The following is a 19488-nucleotide window of genomic DNA, read 5'->3' as shown; positions in this document are numbered from 1 at the left end:
TGGGACCACCTGCTCTTGGGTAAAAAGGTCTCATAGTAAGCTTCTAGCTGCACATGACCAGCAGGCTAGGCAGGGCCTTCTAGAAGCCCAGTTAGGCCTCTTTCTACCTCTCTGCTTGTCCCCGTGTGGGTAAATCAACTCGTTCCCTCACTGGGGCCAGTTACTGTCAACTGGGGAAGAGGCAGAAACCATCACTCTGACCTGACATTCAAGCCTTGTTCTCAATACTCATCACGACCAGGGAGCCCACTCAAAACTGAAATTTTAACCCCTTTAGGCTCTGTTCTTTGGTGTATACTCTCCTGACAAAAAAACCTGAAGAGGTGATTTGCACCTCAAATCCAAACCTAACTAAATATCTGATCATGGGGACACTAAACACACATATCCTCCCTCTCCTGAATAAGTCTGTATCAATGAGGAAATCCAAACTATAACAAGATTACTTAGAAAATACAAAAAATTAAGAAAAACAAGACTATCACACGTTAAGGCTCATGGGATGTGGCAAACACTGTTGGAGTTGACATCTATTTCTTTCCAATGCTGTATGAAGTCCCACTGATAGTTGGGGGGAAAGGGTGTGACCACTGCTGGCCAATCAGAATGTCTCTACCCCAGACCAGGGCTGGGCAGGACCTCAAGCAGGTGAGGCTGTGGCTGATCTCAGGGCTTTCAGGCATGACTCACACATCAGGGAGCCAGCCTCTTCCAGTCCTGCACTACTGAACTCAGGAGCATGCAGGAAGCAGGCTTAGGAGACTGAGTGCTCATGCTTGGTTATGCCAGGTACTGAAGAGCAGTGATCACACTGTGACTGATGAGGAACATCTGGCTGGAACGGTGAGAGTTATACCTTCAGAAGTTTGAGGTTTACCCTCTTTCTCCATCAGATCGTATCATCTGCAATTGAGCATTCTCAGTGAAGATTCTGGGTACTGGTCGCTTGTACCTCCATCTGTCATAGAAAATGTGACAGACACCTCTGTCTGTATTCTAACTATGCTAACTCCCTTCCATGTTCTTTATATAAGTAAACCCTGTTCATTTGCATAAGAAAAGTCTTTCCATCAATTCTAACCCACAGGCAATAGTCAATAAAATAGTAATAATAGTAAACCCAGGCAAAACAATCAGAATCCTTTTTTAGGGACAGAGATGAGTATTTGAAGACAGAAGTCATCTCAACTTAAGACACTTGGGGCTACAAGGACTGTGTGCAACCCAAAAAGACAAGACCCATCTTTCTCTACCACATAGGAGCAGCTGCTGGAAAAATAAAATTATCAGAGAAAAACAGATGACCTTAGAGAAAAAGACAGGTTCCCAAAAATACAACATGCACTCCTGGATCGGCCTGTGCCTAAAGGCACTTATACCCTGAACCCCAATAACATGAGCCACTCATCTCCTCTTTTTATGTGAGCTGGTCTGAGTTGGGTTTCAAGCACCAGTAATCAAGTGTCCTGACTAACACAGCTTTCCTTGGAAGCCTCTGGTTTTCTGAATGAGATGGGACTAGATGACCATGAGCAGGATGGAAAGAGGCGAGCTGACCAGAAGCTTGCTCCAGGGCTGGCTGGGGATGACTGAACAAGTTCTTTACAATAAAGGCGTTTTATGAGGAAGAATGAACTTTAAGCATTAAAATAAAAAATTTAAAAATAACAAGAGAAAATAAGAAATTGATGAACTAGAAACTTTTAAGCATGAAACTTATAGACTTCCTAGATACGCTTTAAAAAAGAAAAAAAAAGCACATTTAGCCAGTTCTGGCTAAACTAATCAAGCAAAGATGATGCTACAGATACTCAAATTTAGAAATTATAAACAAATATAACCGCGGATTGGGAGAGTAAAGTCATTTTAAAAGCATATTACACACAACTTCATGCTAGTAATTTTTAAATCTCAATGAAATGAATAATTTACTAAGAAATACAAAGGACTAAAATCAATCCAAAAAGAAAGCAGAACTGAACAAAGCAATGACTGTGAAACAAAATGGGGGAAGGAGCCCAAGAATTAATTGCAATAAAAGAACTTGTCCCAGATAACTCTAAGGATGAAGTCTTTCAAATTATCAAAAACCGTAATTTCCATACTATTTAAACTGCTCAATAACAAGTGCAATGGTGAGCATTTATTAAGCACTTACTGTGTGTCTACTACTTTGCTAAATGGCTCAAAAACACTATCATTTAATTTTAACAATTATATGAGGTGGTTTTCTCCAAATCACAGGTCAGAAAAATGAGGCTAAAAAACATGACCAATGTTGGACCAGGCATGGTGGCTCACGTCTGTAATCCCAGCACTTTGGGAGGCCGAGGCAGGCAGATCACGAGGTCAGGAGATCGAGACCAGCCTGGCCAACATGGTGAAACCCCGTCTCTACGAAAAACACAAAAATTAGCTGAGCGTGGTGGCACATGCCTGTAATCCCAGCTACTCAGGAGGCTGAGGCAGGAGAATTGCTTGAATCAGGGAGTCAAAGATTGCAGTGAGCCAAGATCGCACCACTGCACTCCAGCCTGGTGACAGAGAGAAACTCCATCTCAAAGAAAGGAAAAAAAAAAAAAACCAACATGACCAATGTCTAATAAAATTGTGGAGCTAAGATTCAATCCTGACTTTCTACCTCTAAAGTTGTTCACTTAACAACTATACACACTGCCTTCCTATGAACAGGCAGAGGTTCCAACATCTCTAAGGGTTCTTATTAGTTGCTAGAGGGAGCAGAGTAAAAAGAAAAGTCTGGAAGAAAAGAGACAAGTTAGGAAGTTACTGAACATCTAGCTCAGTGGCAATGTATGCGGGACGCAAGGAGGTGCTGGCATGGACAAGAACAAGCAGTAAGTTATGAGATTTTATGGAAGTACAACTGGAGCTCCAGAGAGTCATGTATATGATTAAATGAAGAGCTGATTCAAATGGTCAGAGGATCTGGAAGAGTCCCAGAAATTTTGTCACATGCCTTGATTTCCCCCAATGAGAAAAACTGGAACCATTAACACTAATTTACAAACATGCTATAAACAACAGTGAGGAATCTATTAGAACTTAGCTGCTTATGAACAGGCCCTTAAAAAAATGAAAGGTATTATAATTATTCTTTTTTTTTTTTTTTGAGACGGAGTCTCGCTCTGTCACCCAGGCTGGAGTGCAGTGGCGTGACCTCAGCTCACTGCAAGCTCTGCCTCCTGGGTTCACGCCATTCTCCTGCCTCAGCCTCCCGAGTAGCTGGGACTACAGGCGCCCGCCACCATGCCTGGCTAATTTTTGTATTTTTTAGTAGAGAGGGGGTTTCACTGTGTTAGCCAGGATGGTCTTGATCTCCTGACCTCGTGATCCGCCCGCCTCAGCCTCCCAGAGTGCTGGGATTACAGGTGTGAGCCACCGCACCATCCTGTAATTGTGCTTTAATCAAGTAATCTAAGTATTTCCTAGGGAAGTTTTCCCAAACTTTCTGGGTCTGAAGAATTACCTGAGGGTGAGGAGTGGGGCTCCTGGAGAACAGATTTATACTGAAATCCAATGCTCCAGATTGAAGCCTCAGCATCTGTATTTTTAACAAGTGCCCTGGTCATTTTTATGGCTAAGCACTTTCTTCCTTGAACATGGCAGAATGGGATGGTGAATTAGGCACCTAAACACGGTGGGGGAAAAAAGAAGTTAAGGCCGGGTGCAGTGGCTCATGCCTGTAATTCCAACACTTCGGGAGGCCCAGGTGGGCGGATCACTTGAGGTCAGGAGTTCGAGACCAGCTTGGCCAACATGGTGAAACCCCATCTCCACTAAAAATACAAAAATTAGCCAGGCGTGGTGGTGGATGCCTGTAGTCCCACCTACTCATGCTATTCGGGATGCTGAGACATGAGAATTGCTTGAACTCGGGGGGTGGAGGTTGCAGTGGAGATCTGCCACTGCACTCCAGCCTGGGTGACACAGCAAACCTCCATCTCAAAAAACAAAACAAAACAAAAAAGAAGTTGAAAGAAATCAGTTATCATAGTTCTTTAGATGTTCACTTTTTAACAGCTGTTTTCCCAAAAATACCATATCTGATGCCAGCATTTTTCACTGAAAAACTTCAGATGACTGAAACCAAAGCTGAGTAACTGCTTACAGAGAAAACAGCAACATTAAATGTGTACAAGTACTTGAAACAATTCATCAATGATTTAGGGTGTGCTTTTCTAAAATGGAGCTTTCCCTGAGAGCGAACCAATGGGGCTAGAGTCTTAACCTCTACAACAGGAGCATCCAGTCTTTTGGCTTCCCCGGGCCATATTAGAAGAACAATTGTCATGGGCCACACATAAAATACACTAATACTAATGATAGCTGATGAGCTAAAGAAAAAAAGAAAAAGTCGCAAAAAAAAAAAATCTCAGAATGTTTTAAGAGTTTACGAATTTGTGTTGGGCTGCATTCAAAGCCATCCTGGGCCACATGTGGCCAGTGGGCCGCAGGTCAGACAAGCTTGTGCTACAAGATGTGGCTTGGCCTCCTTTCTGCTCCGATCTCTAGCAGCGCAGAGATCAGGTAGTTTGCCCATCTTCAATCTCTGGTCCTCCCAAGCTACAATGCAAATTCCATGCTGGTATGGGCATCTGTCTTACTTACGACACTGCATCCCCCTTATTTAACCCAATACTCAGCACAGGGGGCACACAGATAAACTAAGGAGAGAGGAGGAAAGGTGAAGAAGTAGGAGGAAATGAAGCACATATGGAGAAAAGAGAGAGAATGAAACCTACAGGCATGTGACACTTGGGGTAGCCAGCATCCATTCTCCCTCCCTAGTGCCCTCCCTTCTAAGTGGAGCAGGTAGCTGGGCTGCCACTGCAGAAGCCAAAGAGAGTCCCTGAGGCTGCCTTTATAACCTTGCCATAAATGCCTATTTGCCTAACTTGCCCAGAATCAGATTTTGCCACTTGCATCAAAAACCCTATTACAGAAAGCAAGAGAAAGGAGATTGGGGGGTGGGGGTGGGGAGAAAGGGGAATGTAGTGATTAAGAGTAGCCCAGTACCAGCAACTTCCTCATACTTTGGACAATTATCCCATCCAGAGATCAGAAGGAAGGTATTCCCTAAATACATATTTCCTTGTGAATTTATGAGAAGTATGTTTATAAACTATAATAAAGCTAAACATTCCCACAGAAGGTAATAAGACTTTTAAGACCTTAGAAGTCTTAAAAGACTGAGATGATATGTGGTAAAATAGTTACTAAACACATTTCCCATATCTACTAGAGCAGGGATACATACAGCAGTAATTCTCAATCAAGGCCCATATATAGAACATGAATGAATGGGTGAAAGGCGTCTCACAGGCCAGTTTTGCCAGTGGGGTTCAAAGGTATCAATTTAAAAAGACGCTACTTTAAGGCTATTGCCTTTAAGTAATCTTTGGCCTAGTTTCATCACTACACTTGAGAACAATGAAACCACACTTACAAGTCACAGTTCCAATGAAAAAACAATATTCAGAATGTATCTTTTTGTGAAAAATCTAGAATTCAAAAGGAAAATCGGCTTAGTTTTGTGGATAAAAATAAAAAGAGATAAGAGTCTTTAAAGTCAAACATTTTGACTAAGCAATTAGGAGACTAGAGTCAGAAAGTCTGTACCCCGATACATGGAAGCTGCAATGCCCAAGCAGCACCGTCTTTGTCTGACCGGAGCTTTGCTGTATATGGATTTTTACATACATTTTCTCACTTGGGTGTTATTATAACTGGGAGCTAAATGAATGAATATTACTTTAACTCTTTTATAGATGAAGAAAATGAATACTAGATTAGACAGCTTGCTACAGTCACAGAACAAGAAAACAGAAGACCAAAGACTGCAATTTATATCTTCTGACTTCTAGCACCATCCAACAAATACTCCATTCCTCCACACTGCCTTGCAACAGAAGCAACATCGGAAATGCCTGCCAACTCACAGAATGAAGGAACTATCCACACAATAGCCCTGGTTTATTACAAAGTTTTCAAAGAACACTGTACACCAAAACCAGCCTTTTATACCTGTAATTTCTGGTGATCGGCAGCTCCATCAGTAAGCTTTAACTGCTGGCTTTTGGCTTAGAGACATTTAACCAGCCCCTCATGTACTGGAATTTCCTGGGGGCAAGCTTCCACCCCAATAGCTCTCCTTTAGCCTGAAAAGGTAGTGGCCAGATGGGGAAAGGCAATCAGACAGATCAGTCCCTGCTCACCTAGCTAAGCACCAGATCTTTGAGAAGCTGGCTCTGGATCCGGACTAGGGAAAGCACATGATCCAGGCAGACCTAGGCCAGACTGTCACTGAAACTGACACCAGAAAGAACAGAAACTCCTCAAGCTACACACTTTAAGGTTAACTCCAGAGACCAAAAACAAAAGCAAGCAAGCAAAGAAACAAACAAAAAGACTTCAGGACAGACAATGAAGGGCACCAGGGAAAGCAGATGTTTTCCTACACAAACTTTGTTCTCCGCTGATCTCTGTGACACTAAAATACCTACATAGAAATCCTAGGATTTATATATCCCAGATATGATCAAAAGTCCTTTAAGATTTAAAACTTTCCTGCCAAGGAAGGAAACCGTACTGAGACGGGGGAGAAGGTGGTGACATTTCCAGGATTCTTATCCTGCAATCCTGAAGGATTTCTGTTCTAATTGCCATAGCCCCTTAATCTGCTGGTGTAACGGGGTCATTTCCAGCTAGTCAGTGAGAGAATGAAAAGTGGGAACTCACATGCCCCAGAAAAGAAATCTACATTTATATTCCTTTCATCCTCTCCAAAACAAATTGTTATTTTATCTTATTTTTCAGAAGGAATGAATATAAATAAAAATACTTTCTTCCAATTCTGTTAAGAGTTCTCTTCTCAAGGTCTATGAAGGAAATGGAATTGCTGTTACTCTCATTTTGCCCAGGGCGGCACTCAGGGAGAATAAAAAGTTATTAGATAAATGCCACTGATATTCTACATTTAGCTAACTCATGTGCCCAAGCTCCAGGATAGTTCTGTGAAAGCCAGACCCGATAATCAGTTACAGTTAAGGCAGTCACCCCTTGAAAGGTGTAAATTTTTCTTTTGTGTATTTCTCCTTCAGTAACTCAGTAACAACTTCTAGAACATTCAGCTAAAAGGGTGAGGACACAATAAGATGGGGTAAGATGGGGAGACTGAGATTACAAGAACATTGTTTCTACCTGGACCCCTGGGTTGCAAAACCAAGCCAGAAAAGTAAAGAGAAGAAAGTATCAGTATTAGGAAGGGGAGCAAATTATGCAATATAAACTACCTGGTACCACACGGGTAAACAGGCCAGGAAGAATAAATGCTAATTTAGCATTCCCCCAGCGATCGGAGAGATGCTGCCTCCATGATGAAAACAATGTAAAAAAGCAGGGCTGATGGAAGAGCATTCTCCTTGCCTGCAAGTCCCAACTCTACAATTCGCCCTGGACATGAGGTCCATCTCCCTAGTGAGAAACATACGCTGATTTATCCAAGTCTCTGGTTTTATATATACACACACACAAACACACTTTTTTTTTTTTTTAATTAAAGAGACAAAGGCCGGATGTGGTGGCTCACACCTGTAATCCCAGCACTTTGGGAGGCTGAAGCGGGAGGATTACTTGAGGTCAGGAGTTCAAGACCAGCCTGACAAATATGGCAAAACCTGGTCTCTACTAAAAATACAAAAAATTGGCAGGTGGTGGTGGGCACCTGTAATTCCAGCTACTCAGGAGGCTGAGTCACGAGAATTGCCTGAACCCAGGAAGCAGAGGTTGCAGTGAGCTGAGATTGTGCCATTGCAATCCAGCCTGGGTGATGGAATGAGACTGTCTCAAAAATAAACAAATAAATAAATAAAACAAAGATACGGGGTTTCACTATGTCATCTCAGATGGTCTCAAATTCCTGGGCTCAAGTAATCCTCCCATCTTGGCTTCCCAAAGTGCTGGGATTCTAGGTGTGAGCCACTGTGCCTAGCCTGATTTCTAGAAGTCTCTGGATTTGGCCACTGGGCCACCACTGATCTTGAAGAAAATAGTTTATGCTAATGGGAGATGTTACTGGGACTGGTACAAAGAAAAGGGTGGTTTCAACTATGTCAACAGGCATGCAGAAAGCGGCTTGTGGACAGGCAGGGAAAGAGAGGGAGAGAGCCCATGATAAAGTAAGATCTGAACAGGGCACACTCCCTAAGGGACCAAGAGACCGACTGAAAGGAAGAAGGCAGTTCAGAAGAGCTAAGGCAAAGTGTGGGGTTGCTTTAGTACCCTTTGGTAAACAAATTGCTTATTTGTTTACCAGGGGAAATAAGTACACATACCAGAGGGAAATTTAGAAAGGTAAAGTTTAGGAAGTCAAGCACATGTTATTCACACACTGGAGAATCAAGTTGCCAAACACGAGGTACGGCAAGACTGCGTCAAACTTCCTTCTCCAAGCTACAAAGGATAAGCTAGAAATGCGTGTGGAATAGGAAACATGCCTGATTATTGGGACCTACTTATCTAGTCTTCAAATCATTTTTTTTTTTCTTTGAGACGGAGTCTCACTCTGTTGCCCAGGCTGGAGCGCAGTGGCGCAATCTTGGCTCACTGCAAGCTCCACCTCCCGGGTTCACGCCATTCTCCTGCCTCAGCCTCCCGAGTAGCTGGGACTACAGGTGCCCACCACCACGCCCAGCAGTAGAAATGGGGTTTTACCATGTTAGCCAGGATGGTCTCAATCTCCTCATCTCATGATCCGCCTGCCTCAGCCTCCCAAAGTGCTGGGATTACAGGTATGAGCCACCAAACCTGGCCTCAAATCGTTTTAAGGACTGCAAACTCCTTCTCTGGCCCTTCATGCTAATGCTACCATGGTTACCCTGATATCCCATTTACACCAGTGAAATTACACTGTGTTAAGTGCACTTAAACAGCATATTATACTTAGTGGGAATCTGAAGGATTTCTAAGTCAAAGTTTTTCCTTTACTTTACTTTTGGTGTTTAGTTTGTATTTCCACATAGTTCTCCCAGACCAGTTTTTACAAATGTAGTTTACGTTTGTATGTTTGTTTGAGACAGAGTCTCGTTCTGTCACCTAGGCTGGAGTACAGTGACATGATCTTGGCTTACTGCAACCTCTGCCTCCTGGGTTCAAGCGATTCCCCTGCCTCAGCCACCCAAGTAGCTGGAATTACAGGCGTGTGCCACCACGCGTGGCTAATTTTTCTATTTTTAGTAGAGATGAGGTTTTGCCATGTTGGCCAGGCTGGTCTTGAACTCCTGATCTCAAGTGATCCACCTGCCTCGGCCTCCCAAAATGCTGGGATTACAGGCGTGAACCACTGCGGCCGGCCCCATGCTGACCTGTTCAGACAGCATACTTCAGGTGTTAGAGGGGGCCTTTCCTGTGCATCTTCCATGCATACCTCTCATTCGTCCCTAGACAGGCTTGTTATTGATGCCAGTGAGTCTATTATCTTGGATCTGATGAGTTAAATTTTGGTCCCAGACTGAAAAGGTATGGTGTGTTTTTCATAAGAGCAGAAAAGCAGCATGAACATTTTCTATTTACGGTTATTAGTATGTACACAAAGGTGTATTAGCCATACCTTGCTGTAAAAAGGAGAATCTTTACAGAATCTCTAAAACAAATAAAGAGCTGCTTATTACATTTCCAATAAAAACCAGTCAAGAAGTGAGAAACATCTGTAGCTCTTTTACAAGATCTGAAATGCTATCAGTAGGTCTCAGATTTAATCTAGTATTTAATTTAGGTTGGCCAATCCTGACAGTGCCTGGCATTTAAGGCTATATCCTTTATAAAACAAAACCAGAGCAGACTTGTAACAGAAAATTCTCAAAAACGGGGCGGGGCAGGGGGTAGAGGGAGAGTTGAATCTGGATGAATTTTTTCTGTCAAGGCCCATATTGCTATTTTATAGCAAATGCTTCAGATTGTACAAGATAACACACAATTCAGTTGATTCTCTGAAGCAAATCCTAAGGTTGATATGAAAAATGTTAACAGAGATATTTTGTAAAGAAACAGAGGAGCAGCACTGCCCAGTAGATACATTATGCAAGCTACATATACAATTTAAAAATTTCTAGTAGCCACATTAAGGAAAACAAAATTTCAATAATATATTTTATGTAATCCACTACACACAAATCATTTCAACCCTGTTTTTGAGAATTTTCCATTACAAGTCTTCTCTGATTTTGTTTTATAAAGGATATAACCTTAAATGCTAGACAATGTCAGGATTGGCTAACCTGTATTAAATACTAGATTAAATAGAAAATCTATTTCAGATCTTAAAAGAGAGCTACAGACGTTTCTAATGTCCTGACTGGTTTTATATCATCCATATAAAATATTAAGGTATTTCACATTTTTTTGTTCAAACTAAGTGTTTGAAAACCGGCATGTATTTTATGCTTACAACACATCATCAATTCAGACTAGCCACATTTCAGGTCCTCAGGAGCTACAAGTGGCTAGTGGTTATTATACTGGATAACAGGATATTAACCAACATTTCTTGTAAATATAGTTGTAAGGAACACAAAAGCAGATAAGAAAAAATGGAATTTTATCACATGAATTTAAGGACATTTTAATATTTTTAGTAAAGCTATATAATTATCCTGAGTGGTATTAAAAAGAAATTGAAATCCAAAACTAAAAGTAGGAATAACAATGCTTGAACAAGATGACAAATATCATTCAAAATAACAATTTAAACACTAGGCTAGAAAGTTCTTTGTCACTACGATTCGTACGTGTTTTGCAGAGCTTTGACCAATTCAATAAGACCTGAACCAAAATTTGGTAGAGGAGAAAATAATATTTGATTGCAGATTATATGATTATGTATCTAGAAAACCTAAGGGAAATAACTGAAAACTTATTTGAATCAGTGAGTTCAAAAAAATTACTAGGTACAAAATATATAAAATAACCAAAGTTTCGTAGAAAAGAAAATAGAATTATCACTAAATTTGATTATATGTTATATGATTATGTATCTAAAAATCTAAGGGAAATAACTGAAAATTTAGTGAGTTCAGTAAGGGAACTAGGTACAAAATAAATATAAAATCGGTAGCAGTAGCTAGTTTAGTCGGGTGTGGCGGTATGCACCTGTAGTCCCAGCTACTTGGGAGGCTAAGGCAGGAAGACGGCTGGAGCCCAGAAGATGGCTGCACTCCAGGCTGGACGAGAGCAAGACCCTGTATCTAACAAAAGAGTCAGTAACACTCGTATATGCCATCAATAATGAAAAAGGAATGCATTTGATAGCAACGACAAAAAGCAAATACCTGAGAATAGAGAAGAGATTTCAAAGCTACTGCAACAAGTAATCATGTCATTGTCAGAAATGTGGAGATCTAGAAAAGCGCGTGTTTGGGACATTACTTGTAATAGTGAAAAGTTGAAAACAATAATTTCCAACAGAAGTCATTAGGCATAATATCGTGCATCTGCCTGACGAAATAGTATGACTATTAAAATTCTGGGCTGTAAAGATTGCTTTCTAATAAGAAAAATTGCCATGGTAGAATATGAAGTCAGAGAAGAATGTAAGATCACAGTACCCTGAATTATTACAATTTAAAATATATATTTTTTTAAAAAAAGAACAGGTCAGCATGAGAGCGGGGGCTGGCCCAGGGTTCACACATGAGGGCCCACAAAAGCACATGGCAAGCACAGACATGAATAAATTCCTTTAGCTTGCATCTACAAAGTATTACACCCAGTCTTTTTATTTTTATTTTTTAACGTGCAATTGATAACCACCTGGTCTACCCGAGTTATCCCTGACTACACACTTACTAGCTGAGTAATCATGGATAACATACTTAATCACTCAGCACCTCCATTTCTTCATCTGTAAAACGGGGGAAATAAAAATATATATTTCAGAGTTTGAGAATCAAATGAAACAGGATATGCAGAACTCCCGGTAAAGTGCCTGGCACATAGAACAAACAGGATATGCAGAACTCCCGGTAAAGTGCCTGGCACATCCAAGAAACGTATACCACAAAAATAACAGTGTACACTCCATTGTCTTAGTTTCTACCAAGAGCTGACTGTAAGATCATTAATTAGCAGTTTCATCCACTAATTGGAAGCTTGATATCCACTAATAAGTGGCTTGTCATCCACGAATCTGTCATTATCAACTAAGGAATAGCAAAGTATACGTTCATTAACAGATAAAATCTGGGTCATTTTGACAGCACCCAATCACTCAATCACCATCAAAGACTATAGAAATCCAGGTTACAGCCAATACTTCAGGCGAAGAAATCATGTCTTAGGGACAGTTTTCCAAGAGATGCACAGGAACTTCACCCTTTCCCTGGTGCTTTCTAGCCTGTACAGGTTAGGCAGGTGCGTGTGACTCTCCACTCCCAGACCCAATCCCTCTGTCTCAGCTCAGTCCAGTGCTGAACAATCAAGGTAATCTATGGCAGGGATGAAGTGGGGAGGTAACCCCACACCTGTTCTCTGTTCCCCCAGACTTATCTGCAGAGCTACAGTCTTCACCATTCCTAAAGATATTCCTGTGTTTCTCACTTTAGAATTTCTGCCCATCCACTACTATAACCCAGTGCTTCCAGAAAGAAAACTTAAACCCCAAATATCAACCACTCTCATCCATGAGATCTTTGTCTTTCTTGAAGGGAGTTAGAGAAAGAATGTAGGATTGCAGATAAAAGTAAAAAGCACTGGGAAATCTCAAAATAGTAGTGTGCTTACTTTAGGGACAAAGGATAAAAAGAAGTCGTTAAGAGCTTTGCAGTGGGCTAAGGAGAGACACTACTCACGAAGAACAGGTGAGGATGGCAGAAAGCAGGTGAGCCAGTGCTTGAGACTAAAGGAAGAAGAAAGAGATGATCATATGGTTTACTCCCCTACCTCTACTTTCTCCTCTTTTCTCCATATACCATCATGTTCCGGCTAAGCTCTTCACTCCATCCCTTTCCTTGTCCCAGTGGGCAGATGGGCAATTCCACATCAGGAAGGGATGCTTTTCTGGCAAATCTGAATTCAGGTCTCCTGAGAATACTGGTATATATGGTGGCAAGGGACCGCAGGAAACAGGCGGAGTTAAGACACAGATGTTTGAAGACTGGCCTGAAAAACTACCTAGAGTGCCATTTAACATTTTTTCTTTTTTAAATGGGAAACATACCCTGAGACTCTAAAGAAGCTCGAATAAATTTCAGGATGGTGAACATATTAGAAACAGTAAATCTGTACTAAGTATTATGAACTATGATTATAAATAAAAGAATCAAGAACGTAAGATGAACTTGAGAAACACTATTCCCCGACCCAAGCAAACTTAATTAACTACATAAAGTATATATAAATAGGCTGGGCAGAATGGTGCACACCTGTAATCCCAACACTTCGGGAAGCCGAGGCGGGAGGATCACTTGAGGCCAGGAGTTCGAGACCAGCCTGGCCAACATGGTGAAACCCCCGTCTCTAGTAAAAATACAAAAATTAGCAGGGTGTGGTGGCACATGCCTGTAATCCCAGCTACTAGGGAGGCTGAGGCACAAGAACTGTTTGAACCCAGGAGGCGGAGGTTGCAGTGAGCCAAGATCACACCAGTGCCCTACAGCCTCGGTGACAGAGTAAGGCTCTGTCTTCAAAAAAAAAAAAAGTATACATAAGTGACAACTCCCAGGCACTCCAAAAGGTGAAAAATGTCTGTGGGACATAGGACTCAGGGCCACCTTCATTACTGAATGAGACTTCAGCAGGATCCTTGAAATACTGTTTCTCCAAAAGAATACAAAAGCTTTATGTTTTTAGGGCAGAAAATGCTCCCCTCTGCCCCTTTACTACTTAGCTTCTGTTTCATTGTTGTTGTGTTGACATCAATAAGCAATCTAAGGATAGTATTCAGTTTTCAAGACCTGATACTCATTTCATATACAAGATTTTCTTTTCTTTAGAAAAAAACATTGAGGTAATTTTTTCCTTTAACATCCTTTCTATCTAGGTTTTCAATTTTTCTTTTAGCAAAAATCAGTTTTCTTTCTGATATTTTCACTTAAAATAGCTCATCAGTGTCACTATGAACCATAAACATGATCTGAAACACTTACATGACTTTCTCTGGGACTAAGTCATGCTTTTGTCTTTTTCCCATGAATCACCTGACAAAAAGTAGTGGTAACAACAGGTATACTCACCATCCCATGGCAGAAAACCCAGGAGAACACCAGAAAGGAAAAGCTGTAGTTCACTGACATTTAGAGTTTGGTGCCAGCTACTAAAGCTGCCTTATCTTTAATTAGAAACCAAATTACCTTTGTCTGTTCACTGTCGGGGTCTTCAAGCCAGGCGTAAGGGTCACAAATTTTATGTCCATGATAATCCTGTACCTGTAAAAGACAAAATGAGGTATTAGATAATTACTCTCTAACCCCGATTAAAACTGGTATTTTTTTTTTTTTAATGTAATGGAGAAATACGAAAGGGATGGACAAAAATACTAATTGGCTCACTGGCAACGTGTCTGCCCAAATTACCACATGAACCAAAGTTGGCAGGTTCTCAAAGGTGTCAAGCCACCCTTCATGAAAAGAATGTTTTAGCTAGAGAGGAAAGAAAGATGAAAGGTCAGAACAGGAAACCGCTCTGTCCCTACAACACAAAACAAAGACCCGCCACTGTGCTAAAGAAACTTGAAAACGTGCTGTCAGCAGCCAAGCACAGAATGACACAATACAGTGGACAATACAGTGGGCACACAAGAAGGGCACGTCAGGGAGGGGGCTCACACACACGTGCTCATTCTCCTGTTCCACTGAGCTTCCCAATGATTAGAAAATCTCCCTGCAATATAGCCCAGTCAGTTTTGCTTTTAAGTCTAAACTGCCAAAAAGCAAGTTACTAATATGTAGTATAATGATTCTAATTGGCATATGTTTAAAAAGCTGACTTAAATGCAATGGCAAAACATTTTAAAACTAACGCCTTTCTTCCTTTTTATTGTTATGAAATCCTTTTTTTTTTTAATGTTTACAAAAAGAAGGTGCAAAAGCATCACCCATTCAGGTTACCACGATATCGGAGGAAATAAAACTGCTTAGTGTAAGTAGAATCCAGCCAAAGGAAGCTTTCTGGAACTTCTAAGGCCTGGCCTTAGAAGTCACCTGAAGGCATCTGAAGGAGCAAGTACAAGCAGTTTTCACCACTCCTCAAGTGATTATGCCAAAAGTATTATCCAGCAGTAAAATCATTACAAAATCTCTCCACCTGATACCATCAAGATTAACCTCATTAGGGCAGGGTATGGTGGTTCACACCCGTAACTGCAGCACTTTGGGAGCCTGAGGCGGGCGGATCACTTGAGGTCAGGAATTCAAGACCAGCCTGGTCAACATGGTGAAATCCTGTCTCTACTCAAAATTTAAAAATCAGCCGGGCATGGTGGCAGGTGCCTGCAATCTCAGCTACTCGGGAGGCTGAGGCAGGAGAATCTCTTGAACCCAGGAGGCAGAGGTTGCAGTGAGCTGAGACCACGCCATTGCACTCCAGCCCAGGCAACAGAGCAAGACTCCATCTCAAAAAACAAAACAAAACAAAAAGATTAACCCCATTAATGAAACCACACTGACAATGTCTTGCCAATCAAGTCTCTGAACCACTCCAACATTCTGGTTAAGGCTTTTTGTATAAGGCTGTTGGGAAGACTACCTCTATCTCAGATGAATTCTTAATCTGTCTCCTTGCTTTGTTCTACAATGCCAGAAGGTAAGGGCTATTTCCTAAAGAAAGCTTAGCGCTGCTCTAGTTGCAGTGTGGCTGCTGGCTAGGTGAGAACAATCTCCCTGGCCCTTACAACACTGGGCCCTCCACATCTGTCCTCGTCTGATGCCAGCTGAAAGAACTCCTGGGGAAATGCACAACTGGATAAATGGGCAGGTAAGCCAGAACACTCTGTATATATTCTCATTAAACAACTGACGGAGCAAGAGACATAAAAACAAGAGCAAGGAACTTAAAACCCGACTAAAGCCTCTCCTGATGGGTCTTCATAAAGTTACCAATTTCCAATCCTGACCTCTCTAAATTTTAGCAGATTGTCACCACCGAACAAAAGCTTTTTATCTTCTCATCTGCAAGTCTTTTACATTTTACACACCTTGAAGTGGTTATAAAATAGGCTTAAAATAACAGTCTTCTTTTCCTAGCATTAAGAAATCAGAAAATTTTGAATTGTAAAGCATCTTTCAATCATACACTTCTAGGAGCAACAGCAGGGACGAGGTTGGGTAACATGCCCAGAACCATACCAAGTTCAGAACCAGACCTGGGACTAAAGCAATCAGCCCACCGTTTTCCCCAAACACTCATCAGAGGGGGCAGAATAGACACTTAAAAAATGTTCCTGGATTATGTTACTAAATTCAGGCATATCCAGAAATTTACACCAAGCAGCCCTATCTGCTCAGACCAGGCAACACCATCTAACAGCAGATGGAAGTTATTGATCAGATATTTTTAACTAGGACAAGAAACTGATTCTCTCTAGGACAATTCCATAGTCAATCCCAGGAGTCACAACTCCCCACCTCCAATTTTTTCTAAGGCCACACCCTACAAATGAGGTGGGTGTGTCTTATCGCCACGTCCCTTGAATCAAATTCTTCCACCTGATTTAAGTTTGCTCATCATTCTTGATCTCCCCAAGAGGCTTTAAAAATAGAGCCCTGATAAGGTACTGTACTACTTAATCCTGTTCGATATTTGTACCGTTCAACAGTTCACCCACTGCCTTCAGGACAAAGTGCAGACTCGTACACACAGCAGGCAGGACCCATCAAACCTGCCCTGGTCATCTTTCAAGCCCCATGCCAGTTTATCCACCTACTGATGGTCTGGTCAGAATGGCCTTCTTGCCACCCTACAAACAAATGCAATTCCGCAACCATCCAGGTCTGCCTAGCTATGACTTTATTTTAGTCACAGGATCAGAAATGTCCTTTGTCCCTTACCCAACTGGTCAACTTCCAGACTCAATTTACATAATACCTCCTCCTCCTGATGGAAATTAGTCCCATCCTATTCTGTGTTCTCCTCTCATCCTAAATCCTCTTCTATCAGAGTGCGAGTCCTCTGTAGTAGGCCTGTATTTCTGGATAGCAACTCTCTGAAGCAGTGGTCAATGGCATTGCACAAGAAGTGTCACGGCTTCCAAATTGCTGCCCAAAAAGGCAGAACTCCACCAAAACGGTTTCAATGCTCCAACACTTTCAGCAGAATATTGAGCATGTGGATGAAGGTGCTCAAGTGAAAGAGACAGAAAGCTACAGCAATCCCCAGCTGATACTGGGGAGAAACAAACCCATCCTAGAAACCAAAGGTTACAATTTAAACAAATACCTAAGTCAAGCCTAGGGCTTAGTAACCAAATCTTAACGCAAAAAAAAAAAAAAAAAATACTCCACCGTAGGCTGAGGGAACCACAGAACAGGATTCAGACTGGGCCAGAGCTACATTCCCTTGGCCATGAGGCTTTGAGTTATCATGAGTTGTTTAACGAGAAGGAACTGCAGTGTATTAAAATCCACAGTATACCCTTCTGAGTTAATTGTTTATAATCTTTTAGATGTCTTCATAAAATCCCCACTTAAACCTTTCATGAACTATTAAACACAGAAAAATAAACTGTAGGATTTAGGCACCCAGAGTGGTGAAAAACTAACAAGTAACTCTAAAAACAAACTTAAAACTGCACTTATCAAACCACAGAATGGCTAGTTCTTTATATTCTGAACCTCAAGAACCAGAATCAAATAGTCACATGTCTTCCCTTTACTAGTCTGGAACACTGCAGAGCTAGACTGTCACGTGAATGAATGAATGAATGAATGACAACATTCCTACTGCAGAAGCAAGTAAGTCCTATGGTCAGTTCAAATATTTCACATAGAGAAAAAAGGCCCATAACAGGTAAGAGCTGCTAAAAGTCACCTAACTAGTGAATGACAGAACCAGAACTAGCACTCTGGTCTTTTCATTTAGTCCAGCCTCTTTCTCTATTCCAGCAGGATCACTTTACTCCCATATACAAAGGAAACAACCCTTTAAATCACAGGAATAGAGCTTCTTGAGCTGTTAGGGTGAATTTAATAAGCAAGCAGCTGAGCAGACTGAGAAAACATGGTTACCAGATGGCCACTGGTCAAAGAAACTATGAATGAATACATCGGTGTCACTTGGAAGTCTTAATTTAAAACAATATGTCCTTTAAAGCGTCAGCACCCTTTACTCCAATGTAACACGTGCTTTAAAGTAAACACTTTCTGGCATAAATCAGGAAAGTAAACAGAAAAACATTAAAACTGTGTTACAAAAATACTCATTCTGATTATATTTTAAGTAATCTGAGAAATGTAAGAGAATTAGTAAGAGAATCATGGCCACATGTGGATGCAATCCAGTTCTTAAGACGTCAAATTCACGTTTACACAAAAAAGGTGTCTGCCCAGAATTCCGCCTACTGGATCTCAACAGTTACCTTGAGTTCATCTGCAGCTTAGGCAAATGGTGGTCAACTCCGCCACTAGACAAAACTTACTTATTCGGAAAAAGATCAACCCCTCTCCCTTCTAAGACCTCCTCTCGCCCTCTCTCAACTCCTTCTCTTGTTTAAGAAAACATGGATCAGCATGGCCACACTGTGGGGTCACTGCTCCGCCTTCCCCATTTCTGTCTGGGTCTCTGACACCCCCAAGGCCCAATGCGCATCATCCGACCTGGGACACGGTAGGCACTCAACACACCTTTTAAAATGGAACGAATATGCTTCAACTCTAAGGACTTTTAAAGTGCAAGTTTTAAAAAGTTTGTTTTCGTTTTTAAATGTGACATCATATCTCACACACGCACACACACACACACACACACACACACACACACCAGCGGACACTTTCTCCTACCACCATATTTAAGCAAGAGGCTTCGCCAGTCAAAAAAAGCAGTGACACCGTCTGTCTTCCCACTCCCTACAGACACTCATTCCTACCCGGGCGTCTGCCCTTGACCCCATTGATTCTGGAAAGCGGCCGGTCGGCGCTGCCCACAGACTCCGCCGCCAGCACTAGCAGAGTGACCGCCCGCGGAGCCCCAGCGCTGTAGAGGAGCCCCGCGCCCCCGGCCCAATTCTCCCAAACAAAGGCCGAGGGGGAGGGGAAGGACGCGGGGGTCAAAGGGCTGCAGGGAGAGGAGCTGCGAGCGCCACGGGTCAGGCCGGCTGGGCACCTGCGCCCGGGAGCCCTGTGGGCGGGGGCAGGGGTACTTACGGCAGTCTCGTCGCGGTACACGTCGGGGTACTGAAGGGACAGCATGGCCGGGGACAGGCAGGGGGCAGCGTGGAGGGGCGCGGGCTCCGGGAGCGGACCTGAGCGAGCCGGGCTGACCGCG

General features: G+C 42.1%; 1 protein-coding gene across 1 annotated transcript in view; it reads right to left on the bottom strand.

The window, feature by feature from the left end:
- PREP (prolyl endopeptidase) overlaps positions 1-19488 on the bottom strand; it is a 134653-nt gene extending 115165 nt beyond the window's left edge. The window contains exons 1-2 of the mRNA XM_011952868.1: positions 19368-19488; positions 14364-14438 (exon numbers count right to left, since the gene is read on the bottom strand). Coding sequence (XP_011808258.1) covers positions 14364-14438; positions 19368-19412 — 120 coding nt within the window. The 5' untranslated portion in view covers positions 19413-19488. The remainder of the gene's footprint in view (positions 1-14363; positions 14439-19367) is intronic.

The sequence above is a fragment of the Colobus angolensis genome, unplaced genomic scaffold (assembly GCF_000951035.1).
Source record: "Colobus angolensis palliatus isolate OR3802 unplaced genomic scaffold, Cang.pa_1.0 Scaffold35, whole genome shotgun sequence".
Lineage (NCBI taxonomy): Eukaryota > Metazoa > Chordata > Mammalia > Primates > Cercopithecidae > Colobus > Colobus angolensis.
The sequence above is the reverse complement of the archived record's forward strand: the minus strand, read 5'-3'. Positions and strand labels throughout refer to the sequence as shown.